The 23,768-nt window shown below is 40.9% G+C and overlaps 2 protein-coding genes across 8 annotated transcripts in view; one reads left to right on the top strand and one right to left on the bottom strand.

The window, feature by feature from the left end:
- Positions 1 to 23,768, bottom strand: part of rps6kb1a (ribosomal protein S6 kinase b, polypeptide 1a) — a 211,542-nt gene that overhangs the window by 184,650 nt on the left and 3,124 nt on the right. For 4 of the 5 annotated variants that reach the window (XM_069910978.1, XM_069910976.1, XM_069910979.1 and 1 more), the window contains exons 2-4: positions 6,737 to 6,830; positions 4,344 to 4,479; positions 2,334 to 2,424 (exon numbers count right to left, since the gene is read on the bottom strand). In XM_069910978.1, coding sequence (XP_069767079.1) covers positions 2,334 to 2,424; positions 4,344 to 4,479; positions 6,737 to 6,818 — 309 coding nt within the window. In that variant the 5' untranslated portion in view covers positions 6,819 to 6,830. Of the gene's footprint in view, positions 1 to 2,333; positions 2,425 to 4,343; positions 4,480 to 6,736; positions 6,831 to 9,332; positions 9,456 to 23,768 lie in introns of those variants that run through there. The other variant, XM_069910977.1, reaches the window with a different exon arrangement.
- The window catches only part of ptrh2 (peptidyl-tRNA hydrolase 2), a 62,682-nt gene that overhangs the window by 16,852 nt on the left and 22,062 nt on the right, over positions 1 to 23,768 (top strand). For 2 of the 3 annotated variants that reach the window (XM_069910990.1, XM_069910987.1), the window contains exon 1: positions 9,585 to 9,713. The exons of the other annotated variant lie outside the window; for it this stretch is intronic. The gene's annotated coding sequence lies outside the window, so the exon portion shown is untranslated. Of the gene's footprint in view, positions 1 to 9,584; positions 9,714 to 23,768 lie in introns of those variants that run through there. 3 annotated transcript variants of the gene reach the window in all.

A 23,768-nucleotide genomic window follows, 5' to 3' on the forward strand; every position in this document is an offset into this window, starting at 1 on the left:
CAGGGGCTGAAGGTAATTGAGCAGCATGGGCTTGTGGGCTGAAATGGCCGGTTACTGTGCTGCTTTCAGGTTCAAGCCAACGTAATAATTAGATTGTAGCGGCGGCTTCACTGCTAACTGAAGGATTGCACAACTCGACGGGTTGAGTTCAGTGAGCAAAAACTGATTTATTGCAGGCTGCCTGGCTGGTCTTATACTCCCAGCCCGGACCTGGCTGAGAACCGCACTGGGGGACCCCGACGTCATGTGGGTCCCCAAGCGCGGACTTCTGAGCCCGGTGCCGAGGTCGGGAGGAAACCCCCAACGGCGCCATTTTGGCCGGCTGCCCCGCCGCGTGTGTGACAAGCGGGGCCGGCTCACCAGCCTAATGGCGTACTGCCACAGGATCATGTTTACCACGGCTGACATCAATGCTTTCCTTAACACTCAATGCATTTCCTGGCTGAGGTCAAAGATAAACGAAAACCAAAAAGTTTATCAGACACTATCTGTGGAAAGAGGAAAAGTTAATGTTTCAGGGCTGCAAGCCTTCAGTTTTGAAGGAGATCCACTAACCTGAAACATTAATTGTTTCTCTTTCCTTACCTTGACGAAGGGCTCAGGCCTGAAACGGTTTCTATCAATTCCTGTGGACGCTGCATGACCTGCTGATTTCCTCCAGCATTTTTGTGCTGTTACTCTTTCCACAGATTCTGTCTGGCCTCCTAGGTTTTCCTCTTTCCACAGATGCTGTCTGGCCTGCTAGGCTTTCCAGCATCTGCGCTTTTTAAAAAATTTTCAATTACGATAAATGTAAAGATTCTGCTAGAGATCAGCGAACAAGGGATCCAAAAAATTCCTGGTCTATATGACTATACAACACCTAAAATTCTGGAGAAACATTGCACTCAATAGGAACTCTGACATAAATCTGACTCACAGCAACTAAAAACAGGGGAAGTTCAAATAGAATACGTGACAAGTCAAACCATGAAGGTATGAGACACGTTAGGTATGGAAGATTGGTAAACTGCACTAAAAAGGAACAAGCAATGTCTAAATATAAGAATGAATACAGTTTATAGGAAATATACGTTAAGATACAAAAAAAAAACAGCCATAAGGTTTGAGACCTTTAACTGAGATGTTAAAAGAAAAATGACAATATTGCCAAAAGTTGCCTCTTGATTGAAAAAATGTCAGGTGTTTAAGAAATTCATTTAAAAGCAAAGTAAGCTGGCTAAAAAACAGGTTTTCAAAACTTCTGTTGGTGAAGGTTAGTAAATTTTGATGCAGATACTCTTTAGTCAGACAAGAGAAATTGCACTGGGGAATAAGGAAATGGTGGAGAAATTAAACAAGTATTGTTTTGAATTTATCATCTCAGAAGAAGGAATGGATGAATGGCATAATGGATTAATTTTTGCCAATGTAAAAATGGATGGTACAAGTTCTTCTTTCAGTTAATTAACAATTCTCCTGCAAGAAAACAAGCAGGATGAAATTTAAAGTCAAGACAATGCAAATTTTCTCCTAATCCTGTGACAGAAAAGATTCAGGATCTGCCAGACTCCACTAGGATAAGGAATATGATAGGAAGCTGCCTGCCCTGACAATGAGCAATGATGCCTCGGACTGTGCTGAGCTCCTATACTACAAGACGACTACAGAGGAAACGTAAAATTAAAGGAAATGCATTCTTTTCTGGTGCTGCACAATAATGAAAGGACAACACAGCCTTCTACCGCAAGCTATAACTACAAGGTGCAGGGTGATATTGAAAGCATTTCAACCTGATTGACTCTGTGATAAAAAGAAATGGCCTGTTCATTGAAAGAACACATTGGAAGATGCAGTACCAGGTTTCTGATTATGTATAAAAAATATCATATTCTGTATAACCAGGGAGAGCACTTGAAACTGCTTCTCCCATTGAAAGTGCAAGATCAAAACACTTGTGCTTCTGTTCAACCTGAAGTATGGTTGGCGCGAACGATTTTTTTCACAACATCACGAATGCATCTTATCCTACCTAACTTGGTTTTCAGATTGTTATTTTCCTCACTAGATTGATTCCTTTCAAAAGGGATTTGTCTCTTGAGGTGGGATAGACTGGGCACAATGACTGGGCAGGAATTGGAGACATCAAAATCAATGTTCAGAGGTTATTTTCAGTTTCGAGCCAGGAATTATTACATTTACCTTTCAGACACTGATCAAACTTATTCAAACTGATCATACTCTTTTTTTAGCTACTCTGTTCACTGGCATACCCTACTGCATTAGTTCTGTTTATTTTTGGCCTGGATATTACTTTATTATTTAATACATCCCAAACTGTAATCAGAGCTCACCTGCTGATGCTCGCCTTCAACATAATAGGCAACTGTGGCTGAAGCCAATAAGAATAGCAAAGTCAGAACAACCCTTTGCCGCTGCCACAACCTGAAAAGGAAAAAATATTCTGAATTGGAGTTCAGCGCGAGCAAGTCCATGATTCTGTTTTTAGTTTGGCTTGGGAGCAAGTGGTAGAAAAAAGTGTCAGATTTAACAGGTAAAGCTGATCTTGTGTATTGGCAATTTTCCCCCAGTAAAACTCTTGACTCTTGGTTTTGTTTTCATCCAACTAACAAGGTCTTAAAACCAAAACTTGATCTTTTCGGATTTATTGTCAGAGTGATGCATGACATCGTATACAACCGAGATTCTTCTTCCTGCAGGCCAGGCAGAATTACCACTTATTGGTAGTGGAAAAGGATATACAGCATATACATGTAAACAAATAAAGAACTATAAACAGACAATAAATGTAAACAAACTGACTGTGCAATTAAAAAAATCAATAAAGTGCACAAGAGTCGTTAAATTAGTCCCTGATTGAGTTTGTGGTTGAGGAGTCTGATGGTGGAGGGGGAGCAGCTGTTCCTGGACCTGGTGGTGCGAGTCTTGTGGCACCTAGATCCCTTTTCTGATGGCAGCAGTGAGAACAGAGCATGTGCTGGGTGACGTGGATCCTTGATGATTGCTGCTGCTCTGACAGCAGCGTTCCCTGTAGAGGTTCTCAATGGTGGGGAAGGTTTTGCCTGTGCTGTCCTGAGCTACATCCACTACCTTTTGGAGTGCCTTTCACTCAGGGATATTGGAATCGCCAGTTAGCTTTCCACCACACCTTTGTAGAAATTTAACATGGTTTCTGGTGTCATATCAAACCTCCACAAACTCCTGAGGAGGTAGAGGCGCTAACATGCTTTCTTCACAATGCCATTCGTGTGTTGGGTCCAGGAAAGATACTCCAAGAGAGGGACTCTCAAGAACCTAAATTTGCTCACCCTCTCCAGCTCTGATCCGCCCCCGATGATCACTGGGTTGTATACCTCTAGCTTTCCTTTCCTGGTCAATGATCAGCTCCTTAGTTTTGGTGACATTAAGTGCAAGGTGGTTATTGGTGCACCATTCAGCCAAGTTTTCAATCTACCTTTTGTATGCCGACTCATCACCTTTCTTGCCAATCCTTAGAAATCAGTTTCACATTTACTTAGCCAATTACAGTGTACTTACAAATACAAAGCAGAAAAACTGGAAATCAGAAATGCAATCAATCGAATTTCACATTTAGGTATGTACGAAAGAGAAGAATGCTGTGCCCCTCGATCTGCTCCATTATTCAGCAAGATTACAGCTGATCTTTAGTACAGACTCCCACAAATAACTACATGCTAATAACCAAATACTTTGCTCACCAGATTTGTGATCTCTTATCCGACTATAACCTCAACTCTTTCTATTCCCAAGAACTGTTCACCTGATGACCATTTTACTGATCTTTAGGTGGGCATGGACTGGGCCAAAGAGCCCACTTCCATTCTACATGACCAATTATTTCAAGCTCTGCTTCCACTGCACTAAACAGAGTGAAAATTTCTGCCTTTTCTAGGACTTAAATGGGGAGGTCCCTTTTTTTTTTTAAAAAAAAGTGACTCCCTGCTGCCCCTTCTAGATTTTCCCCCAAACATCCTCCCCACATTCATTTTATCAAGACCCTTTTTGTATGCTTCAATTAAGTCTTCTTTCACTCTAAATTCCAATGGATCCAAGACTAGTCTGTCAAACTTACCTGATATGCCAGGATCCCCAATGAACTTAGTAAGCCTCTGAACACCAAGACATTTACATTTTCTTAAACAAAGGAACAAATAATGTACCTATTTAAGCACATTCTCACAACTCCTTCCAACCATTATTTCCCATCCTTAAAGATTAATTTTATTGAATAACATTACACTCAAATCATGCAACTCCAATGACCAAGTAAGAGCCATCTTCTCAGATAGGATTGATAGTCTATAAATTATTCAATTACCTACTTTATTGCCCATTCTTTAAAGTTTATGATAGCTTCCAGGAGGAAGTACTGCAGTGTGATGACAGGCCGTCTCCATAAAACTATTGTCTCCCTCTCCTCTTGATCCTTCTGTTTCCTTTCATTCAACAACAAGAGATCTGAAGACAAAAGAAGTTCATTTCAAAACCATCTATCCAAATCAATTAACATACAAATTTTACATTAATAATGCACCATGATAAAATACAGTTTGATCTGCAATCTCTAAAATGAATTTTGGAAACCTGGGTTAGAGTACAGAAAAAAAATTTCTGTTACTCTGTTAACAGACATACATTTCAACCATGAGAAGAAGTGCCGTTATCTGGAGACTATCAGAGTTGAAGACGTCTTGTGCAGCCATCAGATAGGATTGGAAGCCCTCCAGCCAGGAGACGAATTCCTCTGGGGCCTCAAGGGACAGATGGTCAACCTGGAGCATGCCTGGCTTCAAAGTTAAGCTATTAAAATTGTAATGCAACTGATTGCACTCTAAATGAGGAGCTTTTAATAGCTTACAATCAATGGCCAGTAGACACAATAGTCCTCAGGTGAATCTGAGGTAAGGCGGGAAAACCAGGGTTTATATTGAGGTAGGTGAGGGTGGAGCCAGCCATCTGAACAATACATAGACAGTGAATTCCAGTTCACTGCACCCAGTTATCTGGAATTCAAGCAACTGGCAGCCTCAAGCAATCGGCAAAAAAAAAATCATGGAAAATAAATAGGTAAAAAAAAACAGTTTAAAATTGGCATACCTCGCCATTAATCCACAATCCATGCAACATGCAGTTTCAAGCAACTGGAAAATTCACTTATCCGGCATCTATCAATGCCCATAGGTTCTGGATACCCGATAATGTACTCAAATTGATACTTACATGAAAATGAATGAACAAAGGAGTGAGATCTGGTGAAGCCAGACACAAGAATTGATGAAACTGAGACTTCCATCTATCCCCCAAAATAATCACCTTCTTGCACAGTTAGGAAGAATGTCCAAGTTTATGACAGGATCTTGATCAGGGGTGGGCAATCTTTTTTAAAAGAAAAATCTCACATTTCACCTTAAGTATTCCCTATGCCATAAGTGTCTGTGATTAGTAAGGGATTGCTTAAGATGGTATGAGTGGAAAGAAAAGTTTGAAAAACACTGTTTTAATCAAACCTAATCGACTCGTTATGTGCGCAGTCTCATAACTCCAAAGGAAATGGGCCAATGACAATTTTTCTCAAGCAAAATACTTCAGTAACAATTGGGTTTAGAGCAGTACTAATCACAGAGCACTTATGGCACAAGGAATACACATGGTGGAGTGCGGGATTTAAAAAAGGTTGCCCATTCATTTAGATCAATTGGGCGAAGGAGTGACAAATGGTACAATTCACAAAGTACAATGCACTTGGATAAGTAAACCCAGGGTAGGGCCTCGGAGTCCACAGGAAGTGCTTCAACGTTAAGCTATTAAAATTGTAATGCAACTGATTGCACTCTAAATTAGGAGCTTTTAATAGCTTACAATCAATGGCCAGTAGACACAATAGTCCTCAGGTGAATCTGAGGTAAGGCGGGAAAACCAGGGTTTATATTGGGGTAGGTGAGGAAATAGAGTTGAGAAATAGAGTCCCAGGAGTAGAGCCACATCATTCCATGAAACTTCTAACTCGGGTAGACAAGGGGGTGAAAGCCTTCATTGGGCAGGTTATTGAGAACAAAGGATGGGATACAGCTGCACAAGGCATTGGCGAGGCCACAACTGGAGTACTGTGTGCAGTTCTGGTTGCCCAGCTATCAGAAGGATTTCATTATCTTGGAAGGGGTGCAGAGGAGCTTCATCAGGATGTTGCCAAGACTGTCAGGCTTGGACAGGCGGGATCCTTATTCCCGGAGCATTGGAGGCTGAGAGGTGACCTCAGGGGGCACAGTTAATGTGGATGCTCAGTCTATTTTCAGGACAGACCTTCCTAGAACTAGAGGGGCTTCAGGTGAGGGCAAAGATTCAAGAGGGACAAGAGGGGAAACTTCATCTCCTCAGAGGGCAATCTGCATCTGAATCAAGCTGCCAGAGGAAGGTATGGAAGCAGGTACAACTACCACATTCAAAAGGCATTTGAACAGATAGATAGACACAAAGGACTAAAGTGGATAAAGGTGAAGAGCAGGCAAATGAGTATAACTCAGAATACCAACTGGTATGGCATGGACAAATTGGGCTGAATGGCCTGTTCCATACAGTATGGCGATGACTCCCAATATGAGCAAGACTTTGAATGTATTGTGTGAGTAAAATCTTTGCACGTGAATTTTGCAATGAAAATTCATACTCTTGTTTTCAAAAGTTGTGCTGCGTTCACAACCTGCAGAGATCAACTGACCTGTAAAATTACCATTCTGCTGCTCTTTCTGCATTCTCGGTCGGTGATGCTTCGATTCGTGAACATTTTCCTTTTCTGCCATTTTATAAATTTCCTGTCAGAACAAATGAGAATCCAATTCAAAACTTGCAACAGGAGGCATTTTCCCCTCATTAATAAAGCAAAGGAGACAACTTCAATGAAGAAAAGGACCCCAGACTAGGCTAGAGAGCAAGAAATTCTATTTTACATTTGGAACAAAAGGAATAAACATTTGGACCAATGAGGTAAAATTCCTGAACTTTCTTCAGGAATAATTGAACTCTACAAAATATCATGGTACTATCTTGAGAGCTCATTGACAGATCAATTCTAGTCTAAATGGGCCTCAAATAAAGCTGACAATTCAGTTGACTTTCTGTCACAGTATAACAAAAAGCTGAGACTTTTACCCTTTTACACTGTTTCTTCAAGCTGGGAAAATCTGCATAAACTCGAAGAGGCAGATTGAGGGTCATTCCAGACCTGTCTTTTATCTGCCAAGTGAGGTAGTATCAGGGGCAAAGTGGGGCGAGTGTTGCCAAGTCAAAACAGAAAAGGAATAGGTACGTGAGGTCCTGCCTCTTTCATTCCGGAAGCCGACTTGCTGTGTAAAAAGGACTCACTGACCCATCATTTCTTCTGTTCTGTGTGAACAAGCTAGCTGGCTTCCTGAGACAGGTTGTGTAAATGGTAATAATGCAGGTTTTTAAATGTAAAAAGATTCAAGTGTGAAACAAGCTTAAAGAATTCCCACAGAGCACATCACAATGCAACCAGTTGTTCAGATTTTAAAATGATACAAACTGTTCAAGTTTCCCAATGTCAGGAACAATTCTGGAGTTTGCAAAAACAAATGGATTTCATTCAGAGAATCTTAAAATACATTTTATAGTGAATTTTAAATCAATTTCTAAGAAAAAGGTCATTTTACTGGTTTAAATAAAAATTATAATAAAGAAGAAAAAATACACTACAGGTTCTTGAATCCAGAAGAAAAAAATAGAACACTAGAAGAATTCAGCAGGTCATGCAGCATTTGTTGAGGCAAAAAATGAGTATGTCAACATTACTTATCAAGACTCTGCATCAGAACGAAAATGAAAGTGGAAAATTGCTAAAATATAGCTGTACAAGGGGTTTGGGATAGAAGCTGTAGGTAGGGGATAGATGGGATCCGATGGGGAGGGATTGATGGACAGAGGCTGGGAGGTAATTGATACATCCGCTTTCTCTATGACGACCAAGAGGTCAAATGCAAAGTAGAAAAACATCTCAGATTCCATCTGGTTGGCTTACAACGCAATGATACAAATACTGACTTCTTCAGTTCCTGTATCTGTCATTCCCCTTCCACATATAACTTGTCCACTAAGTTTTTTTCTTTGGTTTACCTTTCCTGCCAGTTCCTCTCCCCCCACGAAGTTCCATGCGCTCATCATCCCTTCCTGATCTGGTTCCACCTGTCACGCACTAGTCCCTGTTCCCAACCCCGCCAAAAAAAAAAAACAGGTTCCATTTGCAAGCAATCCCCTCTCCATCTGCTTTCACCCATCACTTACACTTACTATCCTATTCCCCACACCTCTATACTGTATATGTGGCAAACTTTCCTCAATAAGGATGCAGGCCCTCAACCTAAAGCATCAACTTACAACTTTTACCGCCGCAGATAATGGCCAACTTACTGATTTCTTCCAATGCTGTGTTTATTTTAATACCATGAAGGAGGAAGTCCCCATTAAAAGTTAAATTTAAATGTATTATCACAAAATACCATTTATTTTGTGAAGGATTGTTATGTGAACAGTCTTCGAGGTTATCTCTATCATTCATACATCAAAAAGAGCATAATTACAGAGCTTAGGATTGCAATGAATAGGAAAATGAATTTGCACCAAGGGTAGCATCATAGCACTCACAACAACTCTGGAAGTTGGGGGAAGGGGTGTGGGGGGAGGTAAGGGTCTTTAGTCCACAAGGTAGCAGCTTGAAGCACGAAAGAAACCTTGTGACATCACCAATATTCAAGTCTACACCATCCTCAATTCACCAAGACTTCTTACTACCACCCAGATATTGCCATTTCTCATCTGTCCTCATGCTGAAATCAGAACATTTTTCTTTGTTTCCTCCAAACACAGCTGACGAGGAGGGTATTGGATTAGCCACCTTCCATCCTAAGTGAGGTTATTCGTATCCCAAATTGGACAAAGCTCCCTTCACCTATTACCCAGTGCTTACTGATATCAACTTTCACGGCAGTGATGTTTCAATTTAAAATTCCCCAAATTTGGTTCAAATCTCTTCTATCTCCAAATCTCGTTCATTCAACATTTTCAGGTAAAAAGCTACCTCACCATCCACAAATGCAACTCACCATCCACAGATACATTACAGACTCAGACATCTCAGAAAATTACGGGCAAAAACCTCAGTTTCAAAGCAATGGTGACAGGCTTATCAAGATATTTCTGATTGTACAAGCAAGTTGCTAGAACGTATTATGGACTCTCTCCAATGCTTCCAGAGACCCCTATAATCCAACAATATTCAATTAGGTGTTTAATACACTTACCACACTCTACAGGTTGGCGTTGCCTCAAGAAGTCAGCCATATTTGTTTTTTCAAAATTCATTTATTGAGCATCATTACAACTTTGTACACATTATATGGATATACAGTGTGTGCCTATTTTCTTTTTAACAGAAATATCAACACACACAAAAGTTCACATACACATTCAGCCATCATTGTTGAAGTGTAGTGACACACAATGGGTTAACATTGTAACCGCATGACTAAGAACTTTTGAAATATAAACAAGACAACAAAATGTTCAGCAGATACTTTAAGGTTCTACCAGTATCACAGGTGAAGGTTAATCATTGTTTGATTAAGGACAAAAAATGATTTTAAGGTGATCAGCAGATCGCCAAGGTCCTGCCATTATCAGAGGTGAGGATTAATAATTGTTTTTTTTAAATTAAGGTGATCAGCAGATGCTGAGTTCATGCCATTTTCCTGGGTGAAAGTTACTAACTGATTAATGATGAAAAATATTTAATGTTGGAGTAATTACAGTGGAACCCCATTATTACGTGATGGTTCTGGACAAAAGAAAATCAGGGTCATGAATACAGCGTTTTTAAATAAACACATGTACAATACCTGTATTTGTGATCATCTTTTTCTTTCTTATAATCATCATTTTATTTCTTAAAAAAGCAATCAAGTGTTCGCTGCCTGAACGCAGCATGTCGCTGTCAACAAGCAAAATCCAAAAAGCTTCTGAACTGGAGGATTTTTATGTGGTCCACATCCTGGGTCTCCAACCAACGTAGGCTAGCCTCAAGCTACTCAATGGCTTCAGACAATTTTGGGGGTGGAGGCTCCTCCGTCATCCTCCTGTGGTTCAGAAACTGATGCCTATAGTAACATTACTGACAATCTCAGAGTCTGTCAGATGCTCTCGTCATTAGCAAAGTACCACTGGTGAAAATCCGCTTTGCTAATTTCAAACAGCCTCTGCACCTCACCCACCTCTTCATCTGAAAAGCCGTAAAAGTTTTGCTCATCAACATTTTCCTTGATGAATTGTCAGGATGAAAAAGCTGCTCCAAGACCCTTCTCTCAGCATTCTGACTGCTGCCCAGCCCTTCCCACTTCCTTAACATTTATGCTTTTCAGATAGTTTTCCAGCACTGTTGATTCATCTACAATTCTACGAATTAATTCACACTTGTAATTCTGCTTGAACACAGAGATGATCCCTGATCGAGGAGCTGGATCTGAGATGTCGTATTCTTTGGGAGGCAACAAACTCTGATCTTTCCATCATGGCTTACTAGGTTGGCAGCTGGCCGGTGGGCGGGACAGTTGTCAAGCAAAAGAGCTTTGAATTCTAGTTTTTGCTTATGCAAATAAGTGTGGACAGCAGGGACAAATGTTTTGTAAAACCAATCCTCCAAGATGACACTGGTCATCCAAACATTGCTGCTATGCGTGCACTCGAACTGTAACGACTTCATGTTGACATGGTGGAAACAGCAGGGTGAGCAAATTTTGCCAATCACGAGCAATTTTAACTTGTGTTCCAGTCTTGTTAACAAAACAACAAGGTCACGCAATCTTTGCATTGTTTGAACCCCTCATATAGATGGGCATCATCTTTGCTAGACAGTGTGCGGTCTGGGATCATCTTGTAGCAGAGGCCTGTTTCATCACAGTTGTACACTTTTTCTTAAATGTAGCCACCTTCTTCTAAGAGTTTTTAGTTCTGCTGGGTATTTGCTGGTGGCAGCACTGTCAGCTGAGCAAATGTCTCCAGACACTAACCCTTGAGAAATGCCATGACATTTAAACCAGTCTAGCCATCCATTGTTAGCTTTGAACTGCAAGGTTTCTCTGTCGATCAGCTGGTCAAACTTCCCGGCTTGAGCTTTGAGAATAGGCCCAGAAACTGGAAGGCCTTCTTCGCTTGAACAAACAACTCGTACAGGGAGTCATCGAGAGTGACATCTTTGGTTGTCTTCATGCATTTGGCCTTCAGTCCCACCTCCTCCTCAACTTTCCAAAGCGAGGTGCGTAACTTATCTTCTTGAGATTTCCAACCACAAAGTACTGATTCAGGTCTGCTGAGGTCACGTGCAACTTGGATTTGACTTTTATCTTTCACTGAAAAAGGTTTTGGTCTTCTAATGGTGCATTTCATTTTGACCTGAAAACAATTTCAATTCTAGAAAGAGGAAAAGGGGGTCCGCTGACTGATTGCGTTATATCCGGATTAGTGTTAAATTGGGGTTCCACTGTAAAGTGGAATAACTTGTAATAGCAGGATTGTGTTACAACTAAGTAACTATGAAAACTGTAAAACAAACTGTCACGTACTGTGAGTGTACAAATATTGCTGTACTTTGGAGGAGAGAGGAGATTCCCTTGGAGCAGGGCTCACTGCTTTGCTGTGCCTCTTGCTGTGAAGGAGTACTTAAGCTTTGCAAAGCAATAAAGATGTTTGACCTTACACAAGTCCTGAAAATTTATTTACAAGTCCAGAGTGGGGGCAGACTTTCACATCATCACAACCACTTCTCACACCCACCTTCAGGAAGACTAGCATATCTCTCTGTTCAAAAACAGTTTTTAATCCAATAGCTAGCAGGGTCTTGAAACACTCATTACCTAAACCATAAATTACTCCAGACCACAAAAAGCAAAGTTTACACTAGTGAAATGTCACTTTTTACTCTCTTGTATTAATGTCTTCACGCAAAGGGTGGTTGGGATGTGGAATAAGCTTCCAGCAGAGGTGGTTGAAGCAAGGACGTTATTTACATTTAAGGAAAGACTGGATAATTACATGGAGGGGAGAGGATTGGAGGGGGTATGGACCAGGTGCTGGTCAGTGGGATGAGGAGGGTGGGGATTTGTTCCGGCATGGACTCGTAGGGCCAAATTGGCCTGTTCTGTGCTGTATATGGTGATATGGACAACTGTAACTGAATATAATTTATCCATTGCATTTATTATCTCTTTGCATATAGAGTTAATTTAATGTACTCAATTGTTGGTGTATCTCACTTAACTGTTTAGCTGAAGCAAGTAAGAATTTCTGTACAATGTGTATTGAACTTCTGTGCCTAACAATAAACATCATTCTGGCTATCACTCTTTAACATTATTGATCCTGGTGCACAGTCTGGACCCAAAACATCAACCAGCCACAAATACTGCCTGAGCTACAGAGTTCCTTTTCAATCTATATTTCATCATCTCCAGTCTTAGAGTTGTTATAGAATTCACTGTGAAGTCTGGAAGGCTGCATCATGACCAAAGGAGGAGGAAGTATTGTTCTCGAGATTGCACTGGTGTCATATACTGCAGGAACCCACACACAAATCAGTAGGATGAAGTGTCAAATAAAAATGGCAGGCGAGCAGAAGCTGAGTTGTTCCAGTAGACCAAGTGCAGGTACTCCACAAAGCAAGCACACAATGTGCTTTTGGTTTCACCATATAGAAGCCATTTGAACAAGGGGAAAATAAATATACAACAGACACCAACTGATGAAACAAATAATTCAGGAGGAATTTGAAACCCTCTCATTCAAGAGGTCATTTGACATGCATTAGATACAGAACTGTGTAAAACAAGAGCCACTTCCAGAGAGGGCAAAAGTCCAAATGTAAAGGCAGAAAACATTCACCAAAACACATAACCACATACCTCCATGTGGAGGCAGTCTCTGAGCCACATAATTCAACCCCTCTAGGAGAATGATAATTAGTGGAGCGCTGCGCTCTGCCGATCAATCTGAATGTTCAGCCACACTAAATGCCTGTTTAGGGGTGGGCTGATGCAGTCATCCCTCTCTCTCTCCAGGGCCAGCGTGGCAGCGGGGGCCGGCACAGGCTGGCACAGCCACACCGGGCTGCTTCAGCCTTCGGCGCTGCTCTCTGTGGATCAAATTGCAGCAGAGCAATGGACGTCTTCCCTACCCATAAAGCCCCACCAGCTGGACTGTTCTGGAACCACAGAGTGATTCCAGCTGCGTGGAGGATTATGGTAATGTGGCCATTGCTCTGTCGCATTTTTATAACGGGTAGCGCTACGGCACCAGTCTCCCCGCCACTGTCAGATCCGGAGGGCGCCTCTGGATATGAATGGGATGCTGGAGCCGCCTCATTCTGTCCTGATCCATCTGGAGAACAACACCTCATTTGTCAGGCTGCTGTTCATTGACTTCAGCTCGACATTTAAGATAATCATTCACCAGAGTGTGGTGGAGAAGCTGTCCTCGCTGAGACTCAACACCCCTTTCTATAACTGGATGCTGAACTTCATAACAGAAAGACCAGTACATCCAGACCCATAGCAGAACATGAAGCATGTCACGCTGAGCAGTGCCACACTTCAGGGCTGTGTTGTCAACCTGTTCCTGTTCATCTATTAACCCATGACTGCATCGCCAGATCCAGCTCCAATAGTGGCATCAAGTTTGCAGATGACACGTCATTGGCCTCATCAGCAACAATGAGAAGTCACACTACAGAGAAGAGGTGGAAAATCTCATGAAATGGTGTGAGAGTGACAACCTGAGTTTCAATGTTGACAAGACTAAGGTGATGATGAGACTTCAGGACCAGGACTGGCCACACATCAATAACTCTGTAGTAGAGTGACCTATCCTGGAAACACCAAGTTCCTTGGAGTTCGCTTAACCAGTGACCTTCGTGGACACTCAACATCACCTCATTTGTCAGACTGAAACTAGCAAGGCTACCATTATGTCACCCTTCTGCAGGAAGAGCATCCTGGCCGGCTAAATCACAGTGTGGAACGGTTACTGCAGAGAAATGGATCAGAGGACAATTCACAGGACCATAAGAGTGTCAGAGAGGATTACTGGAGTCTCTCTCCTCCTCCCACCTCCTCCCAACCCCACCCCCCCCAAATTGACATGAGAATGCTGTCTGAAGAGGGTGCACAAAATCATCAAGGACCCCTTCCAACCTGCACACAGCTTCTTTCAGGTGGGGAAGAGCCAACACCATAGGCAGAGGAACAGCTTCTTCTCATGGGCAGTGAGAATGCTGAATGACCAAAGGAACTGGTCACACTAACTCTCTGAGACTCTCATTCATGAAATAATATTTATTTATTGGGATGAAATACCTGTTTTGCCTTCGTACTGTTTGCCTGTGTTATGTCCGGATGTGTGTCTGCCTATTTTGTACCAAGGACCAGACAGTGCCGTTTCGTCAGGTTGCGCTTGTGCAACCAGATGACAATAAACTTGACATCGGGCAACCCCACAAATTACACAGAGCAGTTGTTCAAGCACCAGAGTCCAGGACTGGCATGTTTCAGTACAAATGATAGGGATGGCAAGGTAAGAGAACGTTGGATGCCAAAACAGGTTGTGAACTTGGTCGAAAGAGGCATGTGTAAAGGTTCCAAGAGCTACAATTAGACTGGGCCCTGGAGGAATTTGAAGATTGCAAGAAAAGCTTAAGCAGGGTCTTAGGGCAAAAAAGGGCCACGAGATATCATTGATGAGCAGGATTAAAGAAATTCTCAAGATATTACGTTAAAAAAAAGGATGACGAGGGAGAGGATCGAGCCACTTGAGTCCAAAGAAGGGAATTTATACTTGGAGCATAATGTGCTTTGCGGAAACTGCCAAAATGTTTGGCCTGGAAGTCAGCCTGAAGAAAACTGAGGTCCTCCATCAGCCAGCTCCCCACGATGACTACCAGCCCCCCCACATCTCCATCGGGCACACAAAACTCAAAACGGTCAACCAGTTTACCTATCTCGGCTGCACCATTTCATCAGATGCAAGGATCGACAATGAGATAGACAACAGACTCGCCAAGGCAAATAGCGCCTTTGGAAGACTACACAAAAGAGTCTGGAAAAACAACCAACTGAAAAACCTCACAAAGATAAGCGTATACAGAGCCATTGTCATACCCACACTCCTGTTTGGCTCCGAATCATGGGTCCTCTACCGGCATCACCTACGGCTCCTAGAACACTTCCACCAGCGTTGTCTCCGCTCCATCCTCAACATCCATTGGAGCGCTTTCATCCCTAACGTCGAAGTACTCGAGATGGCAGAGGCCGACAGCATCGAGTCCACGCTGATGAAGATCCAGCTGCGCTGGGTGGGTCACGTCTCCAGAATGGAGGACCATCGCCTTCCCAAGATCGTGTTCTATGGCGAGCTCTCCACTGGCCACCGTGACAGAGATGCACCAAAGGAAAGGTACAAGGACTGCCTAAAAAAAATCTCTTGGTGCCTGCCACATTGACCACCGCCAGTGGGCTGATATCGCCTCAAACCGTGCATCTTGGCGCCTCACAGTTTGGCGGGCAGCAACCTCCTTTGAAGAAGACCGCAGAGCCCACCTCACTGACAAAAGGCAAAGGAGGAAAAACCCAACACCCAACCCCAACCAACCAATTTTCCCCTGCAGCCGCTGCAACCGTGTCTGCCTGTCCCGCATCGGACTTGTCAGCCACAAACGAGCCTGCAGCTGACGTGGACTTTTACCCCCTCCATAAATCTTCATCTGTGAAGCCAAGCCAAAGAAAGAAAGATAATGTGGAGATAGAGCATTATGTGGAGAATTCTCATGTGTTCTGACATTTTGAGGTCAAGAAACTATCAGTGTTGTGGCTTTTGAGGAGTATTGAGGTGAAAAAGTCAGGCCTGATGAGAAACATCCCCAGTTATTGAAAGAAGTAAGTGAAGAGATTGCTGAAGCCATGACAAAGATCTTTGTATCCTCACTGATGACAGAACCAGTCCCAGAGTACTGAAGGGTGGCTGATGTGCATTTGATCAAGGGCGAAAAAAGGATAATCCAGGAAATAATAGGTCTGTAAGATTCAAATCAGTGGTAGAAAAGCTATTGGTAAGGATACTTAGGAATAGGTTTTATGCACATTAACCTTAGATGAGGGAGTTCACAAGCATAGAAGGGTTCTGACATGTCTTACCAAATTAAACGAGATTCCTATGAGATGACAAAGGTAGTTGATGAGGATTATAGGGCAGGGAATGATGTCAACATGAACTTCAGCAAGCTGTTTGACAAAGTCTCTCACGGTAGGCCAATTCAGAACGTGCAGATGCATGGGATTCATGAAATATTGATAGATTGGGATACAAAATTGGCTGGCTCAGAACACAGAAGGTGGTGGTGTTAGACTTGTTCCGGATGAAGGTCTGTGACCAGTGTTGTTCTGCAGAGATCGGTGTTGGGACCCCTGTTGTTTGCAGCTTGGATGAAAAAATAAGTGGGTGGGTAAGTTTGCAGATGATAGAAAGGTTGGTGGACAGTGCAGAGAGCTATCAAGGTTCCTTTAACGTCATGTACTTAATTGATATTTGTTTTTGTTTCCCAGTAAAGGCACACAGATATCATTAGTCTGACACCACTACTAAGAGAAAAAACAAAAAAAGTCCCTTAAATGTACCCTTGGATACCACCAAGGGTATCCACGATGACTTGGATACCACCAACTCCTATGATGTCACTGCAAAAGGTCCAGCCATCCAAATCACCCTTTTCCGACCTTGGTTTGGAACCAAAGATGTTAACATCCAAGGCCCTTCAGAAAGCACATGCACAAATTCTGGCTCCAATATCTGGTTCCCACATGCTAGTCTCCAGCAGCTTACAGCGAGTCCTTCGGCTGTCAAGCTCCTTGCTAGTTTTCTACACGATAAGGTATTCCTGGCTTCTCAGCAGGATGTTAATCTCACACTCCTGTGCCCTGCACTGTCTGCTGCCCCCCTGGAGTCTGCAAGCCTCATGGAAGGGCTTCCAAGCATTGACACATACCTACCCAGGGTAAAAACATCAAAGGTGAGGGGGAGGACATCTTGAACAGGGCAAAAATTTTAGAGAGAATGTCAGGTGCTTGGAATAGATTGCTAGGAGTAGTGGTGGAAGTAGCTACTTCTAGATAGGCCTCCAGTTGGGTCAAAACACTCAAATATGGAGGGATATCTATCTTGCAAGTCTAAATGCAAAACATATCCAAATCAAACTAAAACAAAAACATGTGAACTGCCCTGCTCTATGCAAAAAACCTCGCATATCCAAATATTTTCCAGCAATATCTATATTCCACAGTTACTTTTGAAATGCAAGAAATTATATCAAATAGATAACACTGGACATTTCCCCCCCCCACCGAAGGTTTGCTTCCTGAAAAAAAAAATTGGGGATTATGATAAGACAACTTCAAGCTGAACACAAAGATCATTTCCAATTTGCTGTGTCACTTAGGATGTTGGAGAAGCATTAAATTAACTTTTATTGAATTTACCATGTTTAATGCATTATTACACTGACACATTGTGTTAGATCAAGTGAACTAAAAATGCTTTGCCGCTGATTTTCATTTGTACTTAGCATCTGATGCCTCTCAAGTCAGTGTCCAACAATAGTCGGCCATCATTGATGAACTCCAATTGCCCTGATTCTGTTTTTCCATGGTCGCAATGACCTGGTGAAACCTTTCATCATTTCATCACTGACTACACTCGGATCAGCAGGGAAGACGTCCAAATGCCAGTGCAGAAAATGAACTTTCAATGACATGTTTATGCTTGAAGTAGACTTAAAATGTGACAGGAAATCACAAAAATATGCTATATCTAAAAACTGTATGCGGAAGAACATTTAAAAATATTTTCATGATCAGAAGTCCAAAATCCATAAAATACATTCAGGTGTTCAGGAAGTAAAATTATCATTGTCGAGTGTAACCAGTGAATTTATGAATAAATTAGGTCAAAGCTGCCTCATCTATATCAGAGTTCTGGTCATTCAGCCCATTATTTTGAAGGCAATAATCCTATCTCCATCTAAGATTAACAAGGAAATTTTAAGCAATGTATTCCACCATATTAATGTAAACCAAACAAAAGCAGCAAACCATTCAAAAGTTTGTTGGATTCTGCAATACGCAAAAATAAATAAAGCATTTTGAGCTGGGTACACTGAAATCATATCTTCTGTGTTGTCCTGGTGGGAGATTAAAGCCTGATTTCAGAAAACAAACTAAAATGTTTATCCTTTGTGTTCAAGTTTTTCCTAAAGAAATTGTATTTCATTGTTAGCCATAATCAAATGCAATGTCAGTGATATATATATATATATATTATAAAAAAGTTAATTTGAAATAGCTACATTTTAAATAACCTTTACTGGATAAGATTAAATGTTTACAAATCTGTTAAAAACATTAGTGAAATCCGAGAAGTGACAGTTCATTTTACCAAGGTTTATTTTTACAACTCTCATTGGAAAATAAATATCATTTGATGAAGCTTGCCATGAAAACAAAAAAAATTCAGGGAATGACAAATACTTCAATAAAATAAATGTGCACGCAAAATGATCAGATAACCTCAAGTTAAATACAACAAATACAATTTAAGCCAACGTATTGAACTTATCCTAACACATTAAATCATTTATTCAACCAGCATCAAAACATGATGTTCAGTTCTAGACAACACATTGAAAAGGGATATTTCAACTTTCAAAAAACTGCCAAAAAGATAAACCATGTGATTCACAAGTTAGAGGGATTGAAATGTGAACAGCAATTATGTAAATAGTGCAAGTTCTCATTGAAATTTCAAGCCTAATTACACTACAATTCCTTCTTTTCCTGCATGTGGCTTCCAGATAGACACATGAATGTACACAGAACAGATGCATCATTAATAAGGAACAGAGTTTTAATTTAATTTGGGCATCAAGTTCAGTCAATGACTTTTCATCTGCTACACTGTTTTATGTTCTAGATCAGTGGTTTTCAAACCTTTTCTTTCCACTCACATAGTAATCCCTATGCCATAGGTCCTCTGTGATTAGTGAGGGATGGCTTAAAGTGATAAGTGAATGGGGAAAAAAGATTGAGAACCACTGCTCTCGATCCAATTGCTTCTGCAACATTTTGCTTGAGAAAAATTGTCACTGGCCCATTTCCTCTGGAGTTATGAAACCATGCATATAACAAGTCAATTAAGTATGATTAAAACAGCAGTTTTCAAACTTATTCTTTCCACCCATACACCACCTTACTAATCACTGAGCACCAATGGCACAGGGATTACTATGCGAGTGGAAAGGAAAAGTTTGAAAACTACTATTCTAGATGTGTTCATATGGTACTTTTGTGCTGCTTTGATTTTTCCAATCCACTGCAACGTTTCAGTGATTAATGCACTTTAGCAATCAGCTCAATCCCAGAGACCAGTGTAAACAGATTATCTCAAATCCACAGATCTAGAAATCCCAGACTGCAGTCAACACAAGGAACATCTATTACACCAACTCTCAGCTTAGACTAGCACATCAACCCAAATCACAGAAACCAATAAACCGGTTTTCTGACCAATAATTTATAGGTAGTACCTCACACACCTTAAGAGAAAATACTAAATAGGCATATGGGAATCCTGAACCATACGGCAAGATGGAAGTCCTATCCAACTCAACGTCAAGACAAAATATTTTGCAAATCACAAGGCTGAGTGGAAACCTTGACTTAATATATGCTGATAACCAATGATTATATACCTTTTTTTTTTAAAAAACCCCGAGCACAGTCGAATCAAAGCTGGAAGATACCTGGTTTGTATTTTGGATGGAATAATACACATTAATTGATTTTAAAATCGAGGACACAACCAAATGCCAGCTTTCATATCACCTTCCATTCTTCAGTATCTGATATTGCTCATTTTCCATCCTCTACATACCCAGTTTTTATTCTTTTACTTCCTTTCTGAGTTATTTAATTTCCTTTCAGTTATTTACAGGGATCATCACCAGTGTACAATACAAATTTCAGTTTTCATAAATAATTGCTCTCTCATTCCAAGCAACCTATGACAGCTGGAACTTTTAAAATGCCCAGGATTTGAATATTTCCCCTTATTCTTACACAAGATGAAGCTTACAATTAAATTGAAAATTCTGCTTTTTTTTTATAAAGTCTATCCCTTTAAAATACCTTTCACACAATCAATTCTCCCAAGTCAATTATTTGTTTTTTTTTGTTCTGTCAAGTCCTGCTAAATTCTGATATCCTCACAAAGCATGAAAACATACAACAGTGGTTCGTGTTATAGTGCAGCAGTCACAAAGTTAGTATCCTGTATTTGCTGTCTTCTCATTACAATGCACTAAAAATCAAGAAAAATGGAATCCCGACAACAATTTTAAAAACTTCTTAAAAAAGCTTAAACTCATTGAACTACCACACAATTTTTCTCCCCAGTTTTCAGTATTCTTTGGATGGTTCAGACCAATCATGAAAAAAATAAATCTTCTCCCCTATGCAATATTAAAATTGATTTTATAAATTACATTTATCTTTCAGCATTTTGTACATTGATAAACATTTATCAAAAAACCATAAGTGAAATAAGCAAATTAAACTCCAAATCCAGTCAGTGAATTTTATGTGCATGAACTATTTCTAAATATATACATGAAACAGGAGTATGAAAGTTACCTTAAAATGCTAAAGTATTGGTTAATGTTCAACTTATTTCTCAGGGATAAATTAGACATTGCTCCATGATCGTGAAACTACAAGACAAGACCTTTGAACTAATACTTAGCACACTGGGAAATAATTTATGAAAGGTCAAGCAAGACAAATTTACAAAAGAAATGCACAGAATCATTCAAGTATATATGCTATAAGAGACAAGCCAACATAAGACTTTACAAAAGCAGAATACAAAAAGGGCAGAAGTATGCAAAATGGGAGACAGATGCAAATTAGTGAACCAAATTTATTCAAAATATACATGTCATAACAGTTAGATCCATGTGTTCCATTCACAAACCCAACATGCCAGTAATTTGTGTCATTGATAAACAGCCCATGTGCCATTAGAGCTCTGAAAAATAATATCGGACGATTCAAAAATGATCAAGTGGGATCCAAGGTGAACTGGTCAAGTATTCAAAATTGGCTTAGTGGCAGGAGTCACAGGCTGGTGGTGACAAGTGTTGTGCCTGAAGGATCAGTGTTGGGTTTACTGTTTGTCATTGATATAGTAGCAATTAACACAACACTGTTACAGTGCCAGCGACCGGGTTCAAATCTGGCGCTCTGTAAAGAGTTTGTACTTTTTCCACGTGTCCATGTGGGTTTCCTCCAGGTGCTCCAGTTTCCTCCTACCCTTCAAAGCGCAGTTAATTGGTTGTCAAAGGCTGAAGAGCCAAAAGATCCTTATATTTTGATTTCACTGCCTACGGTTGTGTTTATTTCAGATGGACAGTGTAGTTGGCATGGTTAGTTAACTTGCAGATGACACCAAACTTGGCAGTAGAGTTGACTGTGACAAATGTTATCCAAGATTACAACAAAAATTTATATAACCGGGAAAGAGCAGATGGAATTTAACTCTGACAAGTGCAAAATGCCGTATTTTGGCAAGTTCGTGCAGATCAGGATTGGACAGTGAATAGCAGGGTCCAGAAGAGGATCTTAGAACAGACAGAGGGGTGCAAACAAATAAAAAATTCCATGAAAGAGACACCATAGGTAAACAAGGTAATTAAGAAATAATGATGCTTCACTCCCCAATTAGCTGAACACTTTTGATGCTCACTTTGAAAGGAGAATTCAACTGTACCAATGAGAATCCCTGAAGAAGCTGTGACATGTTTCAGAGGTCAAATTCAGAACATCTTTCAAGAAGGTGAACCCTTGCAAGGCATAAGGCACAGACGGTGTACCTGGCAGGATACTGAAAATCTGTGCCAACCAACTTGTTGAAGTGTTCATGGACATTTTCAACCTCTCATTGTTGCACTCAGAGCTTCCCATCTGCTTCAAAAAGGACATCAATCATCCTGGTGCCCAAGAAGAGCAGAGGGAGCTGCCTCAATGACTATTTCCCAGTACCACTCACATCTACTGTAGTGAAATACTTTGAGACGTTGGCCATGGCCAGAATTAACTAGCACCCAAGACCTGGACCCACGGAAATTTGCCTACCTCCACAATCGTTCTACAGCAAGCACAATCTCACTGGCCTTCCTCTCTGCCTTAGATTATCTGGACAACAGCAATACTTTCATCAGGCTGATCTTCATCGATTACAGCTCACCTTTCAACACAATCTTCCCCTCAGTACCAGTCAGCAAGCTTCAAAACCTAGGCCTCTGCACCTCCTTCTGCAAATGGTTCCTTGATTTCTTCAGTGGAAGACCACAGTCAGTGCGGATCCATAACAATGTCTCCTCCTCCTGTTAGCGGAGCAACACAGACCCATTGCAAGGATGTGTGCTTAGCCCATTGTTCTATTCCCTCTACACCAATGACTGTGTGGCTAGGCACAATTCAAATGCTTCTACAAATTTGCCGTTGACATCATGGTTGTCAGCAGAATCACAGATGGCAATGAGGAAGCGTACAGAAGTGAAATAGATCAGCAAATTGAGTGGTGTCACAACCTTGCACTCAACTTAGGCAAAACTAAGGAAATGTGGACCAGGAAAAGGAATCAGGAAACCCAAACCAGTCCTCATCAAGGAATCAGCAGCAGAGAGTAAAAATTCCTGGGCGTAAACATCTCTGAAGATCCAACCTGGGACCATCATGACTACGCAATCATGAAGAAGGCTCACCAGCATCTATATTTCATTTGGAGTAGGTCATCAAAGACAGGACAGGAAATGCACAGGACAAGAAAAGGCTAAAGGAGGTTGTAATTCAGCCAGCACCATCATAGTCTTCAATCCATTAAGGATATCTTTTAAGAGGCTGTGTCTCAAGAAAGCAGCCTCCATCCTCAAGGACCTTCACCACCCAGGCGATACCCTCTTCACACTGCTCCCATCAGGAAGGAGGCATTGGAGATAAAAGATGCACTCCCAACATTACAAAAATAACATCTTCCTCTTGAAAATTAGGTTCCTGAATGGACAATGAACCGATAGACACTACCTCACTTTTTTCTCTCTTTGCACTAATTTTTTATTTTTAAATATTGTATTTATGGAACTGTAATTTATTGCAATTATTCTGTAATACACAATACGGCTGCCACAAAATAACAAATTTTGACAATAAACAGGATTCTGATTCTAAGAATCTTTACAAAGGTATACATAATTATGAGGAGCATTGATAATGTGAACAGTCAGTCTTTTACCCAGGGTAAGGGAGTCTAAAGCTAGAAGACATACATTAAAGTTAAGATAGGAATAACATCAAGGAGTCAAGCAGAGAGTGGTGGGTAGATGGAATAAGCTGCCAGAGGAAACAGGTACAATTTTAATGCTTAAAAGACATTTTGACAAGTACATGGATGCGAATGGTTTAGATATTTTTTGAGGCAAATAGGTCGAATTCAGGTTAGCAACTTGATTAGCATGGATGAGCTGGGCCAAAGGGTCTGTTTCCACACTGAATGACAATGAAGCAAAACCATTGAAATAGGGAATGAAAATAATT

This window comes from Narcine bancroftii, chromosome 14 (assembly GCF_036971445.1).
Source record: "Narcine bancroftii isolate sNarBan1 chromosome 14, sNarBan1.hap1, whole genome shotgun sequence".
Lineage (NCBI taxonomy): Eukaryota > Metazoa > Chordata > Chondrichthyes > Torpediniformes > Narcinidae > Narcine > Narcine bancroftii.